Source organism: Cyprinus carpio, chromosome A25 (assembly GCF_018340385.1).
Source record: "Cyprinus carpio isolate SPL01 chromosome A25, ASM1834038v1, whole genome shotgun sequence".
Lineage (NCBI taxonomy): Eukaryota > Metazoa > Chordata > Actinopteri > Cypriniformes > Cyprinidae > Cyprinus > Cyprinus carpio.
Window position 1 is genome coordinate 16793030 of NC_056596.1, and position 13904 is coordinate 16806933.

The window sequence follows — 13904 nt, forward strand, 5'->3', positions numbered from 1 at the left end:
GCTGCTCATAAACACAATCACACACAACACTGATCAACACAAACACTAATAACACAATATCATCACAATCAACATTAATCTTCTATTTGTGAAGAGAATGAGTCAGTGTTTTAATATGATCATCATGTTTTAGGTGTAATATATGATCCCTGTCAATCAAACTGAACAGACTGCATTCAGTCACTTCTGCTGTCTGGACGTGATGCTTTCCATTTGACCCACAGAAAGATTTACATTCTTACACACTTAGTGTCAGAATGACTGATTCTTGATTTATGATTATGGATTTATTAATTATTATTTTTATTAGATGTTCTAAATATTTTCACCCTGTTTGCTGCTTGACTACAGCAGAAGTGAAACTGGTCTGTTTCAGTTCAGATCATGTACCAATCAAACAGAGACACTGGGAGTGTGGACTGAAAATCTCATTTGCATTGTGAGTGTGGAGTGATTGTGATCCTCTCAGAATAGAGCTGCTTTGTCTCCAGAGACCATGTTCAAACCCCAAGAGCTTTATTTGACTAGATTTACTGCTACTGATCGAGCTTCTGAAAAACACCTGGACAAACACTACATGCATCTTCATCTGTTAGTTGAATGATGTTGTCAGACACAAATGGAGTTTGTTGAGAAGCTTTATTGAATGTTGCAGCAAACAGAGCAGATTGAAAGATCAGCCAGTGCTTTGACACTAGAGCTCTCTTTCAGTATTGAGTTGTAAATGACTACAGCTGCAGCACTAGACTCATGTGAATCCTGCCTGACACAGGACACTCAGATACGCTCATCTTCAGGAGAGAGCAGCGCTCACTGGAGAAACATCAGCACTGCGAGCGACTAACAGCGACTCTTGTGGAACGAGGCTTCATGAGGAGCTCCATCATGTGTTACTCTGCAGACGTACAGCTCTCCCTCTCTCCCAGCGTGCTTTGCTGAGGGTCAGGACACTACTGCGGCTGTAGCGGCCGTCCTGCTCGCTCTCTGCGCTGGTCACAACCCCCTCGGTGACCTCTGAGCCGTCCAGTGTCCAGCTCACCAGCGCCCCCTGTGGAGAGTAAGAGCTGAGCAGACAGAGCAGTGCGGCTGAGTCTCCAGAGATCTGCAGAGAAGAGGGCGGAAGCAGAGACACTGAGGGCTTCACTGTGGGACCAGCTGCAGGAGACACAACACAACACATTCACAAACACAAAGAAAACACACACTGCAGCTCCAGCACTCTTCTGCCCTGCAGCATTCACATCATTTCAACATGACTTTCAGCAGCAGACACGTGGAACGCAGTACAAATCATCAGTAAAAATCACAAGTTATTCAACATCACTGCAGCTGATATAATATACAATATACAAATTACACAATCAGTTTATACATTTAAATCAAACCTCAAAAATGAAACAAACTTACAAAGACACTAACTGCTTTAATTTCTGTAGTTTTTGAACACAGACATAAAGATTTTTCAATTTTATGTTAGATGTTCCACTCTTACATTTTCTTTCGTTTATAACTTGATTTCAAACTTACATTTTATGACTGCAGCTCAAGTGAAAAGTGAAAATTATATTGCTGATTAGATTAGAAAACAACCAAATCAACATTTTAAGTGAGCTGATATATACACAACTGATGCATACATTCCCATGAAACCTTATAAATATAACAAAACATACTAAGATATTTACTGCTTTAATTCCAGTACTTTTTATATCCCTAAATAGTCTTTAAATTTTAGTTAGGTGAGATATTCAACTCAAAATGTAACTCAGTTTGAAACAGAGATTGTGTGACAATAAATAAATGAATAAATAAGCACTAAATAAGCAAAAGATATTCAAAATCATTGCTTGATCTACAGAAAGTAGCTCCATTTATATTTTAATGCCAGATCTCCTTTGTACATGATATCTACAATAAAAGATTATGTAAATGTGAACACAGTATAGATATTAATGAAAGAAAAACATGATAAAATGATAAAAGTCACAATGAGCCACATTATGAAAAAGTGGATAATTCAGTTCTTCTAAGTATGTTACATGAGAATATTTTAAATGAAATATTTATTGTGAAACTATTTTTTTATTATTATTTCAAAAATACTGATTTTGTTGTTTTAATTTTTAAAATATTTTATACAATCTAAATTGTATGTTTTAATGGAGATTTAATAGAGACAGACTTACCGAGCACCAGTTTAGTTCCTCCACCGAATGTGTACCACAGTGATACAATCTAATGAAACACTCGTACAAAAACCTCTATTCCACTCGAGTGAACACAAACTCCAGCAGAGAGAGAGAAACAACACTTCAACACACTGAGAGCAGAAGAAGCTCAGCTGCTGTATTCCATTTTACTTTTCATTATCAGCTGAAGAGTTTATTCTCATTCACAGAAGTCATGATCCAGTTTGACTTTATGTCCTATATTTCTCATTCATGGTTTCATTGTGTGGCAATAACACTTTTTAATGAAATAAATTTGATGACCTTTGACCTCTTTTATCATGGATGATGTTATGGAGTTTCTCATAATCATGCTTTTGATCGTCATATGAAGCTCGATAATTATGAATCACAGAAAAAACCTGTAGCTTCAGACAATTATTTTTTTTTTTTCAGATTTACATTTTTCAGTCTAGACTCATTTGTCACAATTATGAGTCCTGAAGATATTTATACAAGTAGAGAAAAAAAAATAGATCACATGAAAGATATCCCATAGAGCGACATCAACACTGATTCAACATTAAAAAGAACACAATGGACTTTTACTCTTTTAATCTAAATGCGGCTGAATATTATTAACTTTTTCTTGATAACACATTTATTATCAGATACTTTCGCGTAATAAATGAATGAATCATGAATGACTAGAACAGGTGAATATGTTATTACAGTGACACTGGAAACTGAAAATGTTGCATCCACACTGATAGATGTCAATATAAAGACTAAGACTAGTGTCACATCAGCCAGTGCAACAACAAATGAACAAAACTAATATTTTACAATTAAGCAACGCAGTTATCAGTAAAAGGTTTAAAAACATTACTGTGAAAGAAAAATATTACAGTATTAGTTGTAGCAGCTCAAGCTGTTGTAAATCCTGCCCACTTCTTTTGCATCATCAGCACATGCTTCAGTGCTCTGAGAGTGTTTATAGTGCTGTGAGTTTAACACTTCATGACTGAGAGCAGAACAGAACACAATCTTCATCATCACACAAGACAAAACAACAACAATGAACAACATCTTCATCCTCATCTGGACTCTCACACTGTTTGCTCAAGGTTTGTACAATAAAATCTGATAAATAATATTCATTCTTTGAAACATGAAATTTACATAATTAACAGATTTTTCAAAATGTTATTCTTGTTCTTTCTTTCAGAGTGTAGAGGACAGGTCACTGTAAATCAGAGTCCATCAATAACAGCAGCTCAACCAGGACAAGAAGTCAGAATAAACTGTAAAACCAGCAGTAATGTCTACAGTGATAGTAATGGGTCATGGATGAGCTGGTATTTACAGAAACCTGGAGAAGCTCCTAAACTCCTCATATATCGTGCAACAAGCCGTTACACTGGAACTCCATCTAGATTCAGTGGCAGTGGATCTAACAGTGATTTCACTCTCACCATCAGTGGAGTCCAGACTGAAGATACAGGAGATTATTACTGTCAGAGTTTCCATGTGATCAACAGTAACTATGTGTTCACACAGTGATAAAGAGTCGTACAAAAACCTCCGTCAGTCAGAGTCACAGTGACTGCACTGATACAGCTGAGAGATACTGCAGCTGCTCATAAACACAATCACACACAACACTGATCAGTGAACAAACACTAATAACACAATATAATTTCATGTGTTAATTTTTTTTTGTTTGTTTTTTTTTTTTTTTTTAAATAGAGTAAATAAATTTACAGGTAGATTTTTATTTTTATTTTCTTTAAATAACAGTTAATGCTGGTGCAGAGGTTTTGGATGTGTTTTCAGAGTGGTTTCTTTTACAAGAGTTCATAAAAAAAAAAAAAAAAAAAAAACACATAACCTTCCAAACTAACAAGATTTTGTCTAGGGTAAAATCATAATATTTTATAGTAAAAGTCTGATATTTAGTACAACTGTACTCTTGATCATGTGATATTGCTTAAATGTGGCATGATGAAAGAAAACTGTGAAACACCTTTAAACTTTTAAAGATAACGTCATCATGGATTTGTAAATAATATAAATTATGCCAAATTATTTTTGTACAAATAGTATTATCATTAGATGTCATTTACTGTAAGTGTAAATAGCAAAATCAAAGTATTTAATTAGCACTAAGTATAAATAGTATGTTTAACGCAGTACTCAAAGGTTTTTAATTTTTTATTTTTATATATAATAAATAAAAAGAAAGATAAACAACAAAAATAATGCATTATTGTATTGTATTGTTTCTAAATATTTAGACAAACTAATACTGATATCTTGGTTTCAAAACTTGTAAAAATGGGTGTATATGCCTGATCTGATTCAGATATGCTTATTTTCTCAAAAATTAGGTTTAAATCGTCAAAGGGAAGCAAATCTTGTCATTGGTAGTCAAAACAAATGAATGAAAGTTGGAGCACGCCAGGCCTGTGTCAGTTCTGCCATACTTTTTACCTTGTAGACAGATGACTGTCAAACAGACAGAACTAATCGATATATCTTATAGTATGATGATGATACTGTGTTAATATCTGTGTTATGTGACTTAGAAAGCCCTGAATTGCACCAACAGAGGGTGACTAAATTAGTACCGTTGTGACAACACCTATTAAAAATATAATAATAAAAAACAATAATAATAAAAAATAAATAATTAAATAAATAAATAAAACAGAAAAGAAAAGAGAAGAAAAAAGAAGATGAAAAAATAGGTTGTATTCAGTACAACATCTGATGCTTATGCATAATATGTTGTTATACATAATGAAAACATCAGACAGATATGAACACGTAGGTGTCTAAAAGTAATGAAAGATAATATGTTCTCGTGGAAAGAACATAGAGAGAGCATGTGTAACACAACAAGACAGAGACTTTATTTTCTTTTTTATCTTAGGTGCAAGAAAAAAATATTATTTCATATCTTTATATCTATGACCATGAGTACTTTACAGTACTGTAATTCCATTTTGGTACATAAATAATAAAAAAATCTGTTCAAAAGTTAACAGGGCCTATTGAAAAGGTACATGAATTACATTATAGTAATATTCTTAATGATCAAAATCCCCATATCATATCATATCATATCGTATCGTATCGTACTGACATATAGTGAGTATAAAAGATGTTCACTTTTCATTATTATTTAAAATAAACACTTCTCTGAGCTGAAAGGTAGATTTGAACTTGGGTTGGTCTCGTCAAAAACTTTATCCACTAAAATGTCTTTACTCTCAGAATCTATTATCTACTGTCTTCCTTGTGTCTTTTATAATTGTGTCTGGCTCAATCAGACAGTGGTGTTTAGTATTAATAGCCAAGGCATAAATAGAAATTCCAAAACAAATATTGATGAATGACATGTAATATTTCTTTGTCAGAAAACCTTAACAAATTGTAAATTTGTCCAAGGCCAATACAGGTGTTTTGTCTAGACAATAGTCCATTATCGTACATAGGAGTTTAGATGTTCATGTCCTATTGGTATTTGTTTTTGAAATGTGTTTGTGGGAGATCTACAGTTTTCAGGTAGATTATTTAAATAACACGAGCCACTTTGCATTGTCAGCTCATGCCTCAGTGCTCTGAGAGTGTTTATAGTGCTGTGAGTTTAACACTGTTTATCATAATAACACACACAATGACTACAATGACATTCATCTTCTTCTTGATTTTAGGAATGTATTTTGAAGGTAAGACCAAGTTCTTTAATGCATAGATTTTTTGCAATTAATATTTCAATATTACTGAAAAACTGTTTAATGTCTTTTTATTGTTCTTCAGGTTGTGCAGGACAGGTGACTGTAATTCAGACTCCAACAGAGAAACATGTTCAGAATGGACAAACAGTCACTCTGACCTGTAAAACCAGCAGCTCCATTGGACGCCAGTCAGATGGAGACTGTAAGTCTTGTGTCTTCTGGTACTTACAGAAACCTGGAGAAGCTCCTAAACTTTTAGTTCACAGCATCAAAACCCTTTATACTGGAACTCCATCAAGATTCAGTGGAAATGGAGTCGATTATGGAACTGATTTCTCTCTGACCATCAGTGGAGTCCAGACTGAAGATTCAGGAGATTATTACTGTCTGAGTTACCACTGGATCAACAGTAAAGCTGTGTTCACACAGTGATAAAGAGTCGTACAAAAACCTCCGTCAGTCAGAGTCACAGTGACTGCACTGATACAGCTGAGAGATACTGCAGCTGCTCATAAACACAATCACACACAACGCTGAGCAGATAAAAAAAAAAAAAGTTATATAAATAGTTACAAATATAGTATAAATGTTCCAATTAGTTGTTTATTAGTATAATATAGATTTATGCTGCAAAATATTCAAGTGAAAGTATTCCTATAATTTTGAATGATCAGAATGTATCTATGACAAAGGGTTCTAAAAATATGGCTTCTTATAAAAAAGTGTTCCCATGGGTCAGTTTGCCCCGGGTTTGGGGTAAGTTGAACGGAGTCAAGTCAGTGGGTAAGATGCACCATCTGGGTGTAAAATGACCATCTAACCAAATCTGATTCAATCCCATGTGAAATAAATAATAATTTAAAAACTAATTTAATAATTTCCTTTCACAGACAATCATATTTATTTTCTATCATACATCAACAAGAGAAAACATCTACTTTTTAAGAAAATGCTTGTTCATTCATCAAAACAATGTAATATATACAGATTGAACCACGTTCCCTTACAGTAATCAAACTGACCCCTGACCCACTTCTGACCCCTAAACCAACCCTTAAACCTACCCATACTAGCAAACCTGTCCCTAACCTTACCCGTACCACACCTCAATAGCAGCAGAACTGTTGTGCATTAACAAAAGCTTTCAATCACTGTATAACATCTGTTCAAATCATTTGTAGATTTTCAAGAAGTCCATGATCACATGGATTAAAAGTTTAATGAATTGTAAGCATTTTTATTTACATGAAATAATGATCTGTTAATCATTAGGTAATGCTTCGTAAGTGTATTAGTAAACATTAACAAGCACGTTATCTTATATTTCTAGCTTTTTGCATATACACTGCTCAAAAAAATTAAAGGAACACTTTTTAATCAGAATATAGCATTGAGTAATTTAAACTTCTGGGATATTGATCTGGTCAGTTACGTAGCAGAGGGGGTTGTTAATTCATTGCAGCTGCTTTGGTGTTAATAAAATTAACAACAGGTGCACTAGATGGGCAACCATTAGAAAACCCCCAAAACAAGAATGGTTTTACAGGTGGAGGCCACTGACATATTTTTCCCTACTCATCTTTTCTGATTGTTTTTCACTAGTTTTGCATTTGGCTAGGGTCAGTGTCACTACTGGTAGCATGGGGCGATACCTGGACCCTACAAAGTTTGCACAGGCAGTACAACTCCTCCAGGATGGCGCATCAATGTGTGCCATTGCCAGAAAGGTTTGCTGTGTCTCCCAGCACAGTCTCAAGAGCATGTAGGAGATTCCAGGAGACAGGCAGTTACTCTAGGAGAGCTGGACAGGGCAGTAGAAGGTCCTTAACCCATCATCAGGACCTGTTTCTGTTCCTTTGTGTGCAAGGAGGAACAGGATGAGCACTGCCAGAGCCCTACAAAATGACCTCCAGCAGGCCACTGGTGTGAATGCCTCTGAGAAAACAATCAGAAACAGACTTCATGAGGGCGGCCTGAGGGCCTGACGTCCTCTAGTGGGCTCTGTGCTCACTGCCTGGCACTGTGTAGCTTGATTGGCATTTGCCATTAAACACCAGAATTGGCAGGTCCGCCTCTGGCGCTCTGTGCTTTTCACAGATGAGAGCAGGTTCTCCCTGAGCACGTGTGACAGATATGTGTGACAGATGTAAAAGGGTCTGGAAAAGTGGTGGAGAATGTTATGCTGCCTGTAACATTGTTCAGCATGACCGGTTTGGTGGTGGGTCAGTGATGGTCTGGGAAGGCATATCCATGGAGGAACACAGAGACCTCTACAGGCTAGACAATGGCACACTTACTGCCATTAGGTATCGGGATGGAATCCTTGGACCGGTTGTTAGACCCTACGCTGGTGCATTGGGTCCTTGTTCCTCCTGGTGCACGACAATGCCCGGCCTCATGTGGCGAGGTTATGCAGTCAGTTCCAGGAGGATGAAGGACTTGATACCATTGAGCTCACCTCACCTAAATCCAATAGAACACCTCTGGGACATTATGTTTTGGTCCATCTGATGTCACCAGGTTGCACCTCAGACTGTCCAGGAGCTCAGTGATGCCCTGGTCCAGATCTGGGAGGGAATACCCCAGGACACCATCCTTCGTCTCATTAGGAGTGTGCCCTGACGCAGAATTGCAGAATTCTCCAGAATTATTTTTTATTGTCTCAATAAAAAATGTTTACTAAACTTGGGCTATTGTTGTTTACTTAGAAAAAATATTTTTTAAAAATCAACCCTTTCACGCATAAGTTACAAATATTTTAACTGACCCCTTGTTTCCAAGGCGACGCGTCATGGTTGTCACGTGACACACCGCGGCCACAATAACTAACAGATGTATCGCTATTCGTATTATTTCGTTTTTTCATTTTTTTATTAAAAAATATTCACAAACATTGACACGCTTACCATGTCAACTATTTGATATTCCGATTCTTCGTTTAAAAACCTTTATAAATTATCTTGATCTAACGAGATGAGCGCTGCAGTTCAGAGTCCTGTCAGCCGGATTTAACGTACAGCCAAACTGTCTCTGGTACAGCACTTAAATTCCCCAGTTTCTCCCGAAATACATGAAAGTAAGTGGCTGTTGAACTGTGAGAATAGAGTAAACTTTATTGTTCTGCTATGTGTGTCTGATATATGAATAAAACACATAGGCAAATTACATTTGAATATATAGATCGTTTTTACTGCTTCCATAGACATCAGTGTGTATTTTACAAACTACCAATGTATTGTTTTACTAGTGATTATGTATATTTAAATGTATGAAACCTAAAATAAACATTATGTGGTTGAAAACACTGCATATTAGTTATATGGTAATTGTTGATATACAGAGGTGGAAAGTAACGAATTACATTTACTCGCGTTACTGTAATTGAGTAGCTTTTTTGTGTACTTCTACTTTTTAAAGTAATTTTTAAAATCTGTAATTTTACTTAAGTATATTTAGTTTGAAGTATTGTACTTCGCTACATTTTAAAACATAAATTACTGAGTAAAAAAAAAAAATAAAATAAATCGCTCCCTGGAAACTACTGCAGTAAATAATAGGCAGAAGGGCAAACTGGCGCTAAAATCACAAGAAAGATGCAGACGGGCAAAACAGGCGTTAATGGTGCAGACACCGCTGGAAACAAAACCCCGTCATATTCTGAAGTTGAACTCTAAGGAAATGACGTGAACCCCTGGCCATATTTATGCTTTATTATGCAGTGTAAACTGTGCTTGCCTAGGGAGAGCAAACTAGCAGCTTATAAAATCTTGACAAGACATCAATCTTTCGCAAGCATGTAGAGGTAAGCTAAATAACTGCATCGTTGCATTGGTGGTTAAAATTAAGCTTTGATATTTTAGCAAGAGGTTTTGCACAAATTAGCCAAAAAGACAGTGGTGCGGAGTGTGCGATATATATCGTCTGCGACTGCGATAATATCGTAATTGTTGTTTTAATGACGTGTGCGCGCATTTATAGTGCGTTCTTTCCCTGTGTGATTCAGACTTGCAAAATGCATTTAGAATTATTCACAAAATTGAAGATATAGGGGCAGAAAATGTATATATTTATATCATTTCATATAGTAAATCAAAATCACACAAAGAATGCCGTCTTTTTCCGCCAAAAATCATAATGATTACATTTATATATATATATATATATATATATATATATATATATATTATATATATATATATATATATATAATTATTATTTTTATTATTATTATATTTTTTTTTTTTTTTAAATATATATAATTGTTATTTTTGTTATTTTTGTTTTTGTAAACATTTTGAATGTTTTTGATATATTTGTGTTTTGTATTTGTAATTCCAAACACAGCCACCAAAGCACAGTTTTGCATCTCTGAGCGACATGACTGTGTTTCGTTCCTGAATGAATCAACCGTTTAAATGATTCGGTTCAATCGCAATGACTCACTTATTAACAGTGACTTCCTGGCACATACTGGCCATTTTAATTTCACATTTAAAGTATCTTTTGATTTTTTTAAAATAATTAATTTCTTATAATTTCAAATGAGTATTCAACATTTTATGTCTTGTATATCAAAACATTATTCATGCATTTGTAACTGCAGGTTAAATGCATTCTTGTCCTGCACTGAACAGTGTGTAAATACATCTAAATGCCACCTCCGATGAAGCTTCTGCATTTCCTCTGCATTGAAAAGATGAGTTTGTTGATACTGATTTGCCTGGTAACAGCCCAAATGTCTTATTATTCTAAATAACTGATTTATTTAATTAAAAACAACAAGTTTGAGATCAATAGGCCTATCCCAGGGGTGTCAAACTCAGTTCCTGGAGGGCCGTAGCCCTGCAGAGTTTAGTTCTAACCCTGCTAAAACCTGCTCCAGCACACATATCATGTACTTTTCAAATAAGCCTAAATGATTAGATTAGCTGGATCAGGTGTGTTTAATTAGGGTTATATCTAAACTGTGCAGGACTGTGGCCCTCCAGAAACTGAGTTTGACACCCTTGGCCTGGCCCATTTTTTGCTTCCCTCCCACTGTTAAAATGTAACTAAGTAATTTTTTACTCTGAGTAAATTTTAAAACATGCTACTTTTTACTTTTACTTGAGTAGATTTTTAGACTGGTACTTTTACTTGTACTTAAGTAAAATTTTATTAATGTAATGGTACTTTTACTTGTGTAGAATATTTTTGTACTCTTTCAACCTCTGTTGATATATGACAAGCGCTGAGCGCGTCCGTCTCTGGCTCAGCGCCAGCCAACGCGCGAAAGCAGTTTGAATCTGGCAGTTCTGTGACGCCACTGAACATTCTAAATCATACTCTCAGGGGCACAGAAATTAAAATTCAATATATGGTGTCATAATGCTCAAAATGTTAAAATGTAATTTACATTTTAAATTATTTTCGTTAAAAAATATCTGCCGACCTTCGGACTACCAACCAATCAGCAAACAACAGCTGACTGTGACCCCAGCAGCTCCCCAGAGATCTTTGCCGCGCATACAAACAGATAATTTTTGATTGCACATTGCTAGCTAGCAATATGTCGCAGAGCTCCCTTCTTAATTTTTTTGGAAAAAAAACTCTGCTTAATGGACAGCCGGACACAATGCCTAACGTTACACCTGATGGGGATGTTTCTCCGTCCCTGGAAGCCCTATGAGACAATGAGACATAGTACACCTGATTGCACCTGATTGCTCTCATCATGATGATCACAAACAATATCATACATTAAGACTCCGCCCATTACAGTAGTAGCCATTTTGAAAAGTACAGTTTTCCGTTTTTTTCGCTCAAATGATCTTCGGGGCGAGCTGCATAAAAGTACTGTCCCCGATTTCTGATGTTTTGTTCTTCAGGCTCTGCACTGCTCTTGGTGCTTAAATGCTTGCTGCGCTGCTGTACTTGATGTGCGCCATACTTGGTCTGCTTGCTGTGCCTTGCAGAGCTTGGCCCCGTATTGCTGCTTGCAGCTATATTATTTTATACAGTTTTATGGTTATGAGGGGTATGGTTATGGTTAGGGTTAATAATTTTGCACAGTAATCTGACAATAAATGTGGCACACCCAGATTTTCATATGCACACCCAGAGTCTCTTTTCTGGCTACACTACTGGTTGTCAGGCATGCATACAAGCACGTGGGGGCCATACAAACTACTGAGTACCATTTTGAGTTGCTGCAATGTTGCTTACATTATGAAATTTCAGCTTAAGCAGACGCAATTTTAGCCAAAGCTGCGTACAAATTTTTTCACTTTGGAATTTTGAGTCCTTTTGTCTTTAAATGTCTTTGCCCTCTGTAGGTTGATAATTTTTTATTTCCATTAAACAATGTGGCATCTTTTCATTCCTAACAAATTACCCAGTCCATATCAGTTTAGATATCCTGCATGATATTTTTCCCCATTGAGATCTGATGTGATTTCAAAGTGTTCCTTTAATTTTTTTGAGCGGTGTATATTACTTATATATTAGTTTTACATTATTATATATTAGCTCATACAATGTTAAATACACCTATAAGGCGCTTTCTTTGGTTACTCCTTTATGTAACCACAGCTTTCAGCCATACGCAGATGTCATCAGGTGGTTCCCAACCTTCCTTGAGTGTTTCAAACCCTTACCACAACACTCTTCGGTTGGTGGGTCGGCAGTGGTGGCCAAGTCACTGCCCATCTGCTTATGGCTTCCAGCTTTCTTCCTCTCTTTTGACCCATATCCAGCATGAGGCTCGCTCAGCCTCCCCTGCCATCCTATGAGCAGCATGTTTCTTGCTCTTTTCGTCCATGCCTAAAGCTGACATCAGCCTCCATACTGATTTGGCAGGGAAGCCTCTACACCCTATTTCCACCGTAAACAGCCATGCCTGCCATCCTTTTGCTTTGCACTCCTGAATTAAAGGCCGATACTTCGATGCCTTCCTCTCATGAGCCTCTTCACAACCCTCCTCCCACAGCACAGTCAGCTCAATTAAAATGATTTTATGATCTTTGGCTGACCACAAAACGATATCGGGGCGAAGAGCTGTGTGCACCAAATCCGGGAACTGCAGCTTCCTTCCAACATCGACTCTCATCTCCCAAGAGCCCGTGGCCTGCAGCAAGTTTGATTTTGCTACTGCCCTAGTTGCGACGGGCCTGTCTCCCTCCTTGATGAATGTGATGGTTTCCTAGCCTGTGCCGCCTGGCCATTTCTTGCACCTCTCCTGCTCCAGTGTATCGGCAAGTGATAAAAAGCACCTTGTCATGGCGACACCTATATCGACCTTGGGTTAAAGATTTTTTACACCCTGACAATGTGTTCCCTTTTGGCCACAGAGCTTACAATATGGGTCGTCCCTCAACCCCCAAGTGTGCAGATGAGAGGGTGAAGGAAGGGTGTCATACACAAAGCGCAAAAGGAAGGAAATACGGTAGGGTTCCAGTCTCCATAACTCTGCCCATGTGATCTTATGCTTGGGCAAATCCCATTTTGTCCATGCTCCCTGGGATGCTTGTTCCACTGCTCTGGACATACGCCTCTGCTCCTCTTGAGATCAGATTTCTGCCTGAACCATACCTTGCCTGCTTGTAGTACTAGCATTCCCAAACTGTTGGAAATGTGTAGACCCCAGGCCTTGATGTCCTGTGAAGGTGTTGCCAATGATGTCGCGCAACTTTAGTGAGCTTTCTGCCTGTTCAATGGCTGCATTGGCTGCCCATTTACGGCCTGATCTTGTTGTGATGCCTGCTTGCTTTACCAGGGCATCTTTAGACTCACTCAGACTCATTGCAACTCTGCATTTTGCCACCTTGAACTCCTCAACAACAGATGACAGAGGCAGCTGCAGCTGCCCTGATCGAATGTAGAGGCCCACTGAAGAGAAGCTTGGGGGAATCCCCAACCACCTTCCACAATTGTTAGAGGGAACTCATAGACTGTAAGGAGCCAAATAAGCCTGGGTAGAAGGCCATGCTGGTACAGCCAAGATTTAAATTTTCCT

The 13904-nt window shown here is 37.2% G+C and overlaps 1 gene segment (V, D, J or C); it reads left to right on the forward strand.

Annotated features, from left to right (window-relative positions):
• Positions 1-5848: 5848 nt before the first annotated feature.
• Positions 5849-6358, forward strand: LOC122134116. The segment is given in 2 exon segments: positions 5849-5902; positions 5994-6358. Coding segments are annotated over 2 exon segments (402 nt in total).
• The last annotated feature ends 7546 nt before the right edge of the window (positions 6359-13904 follow it).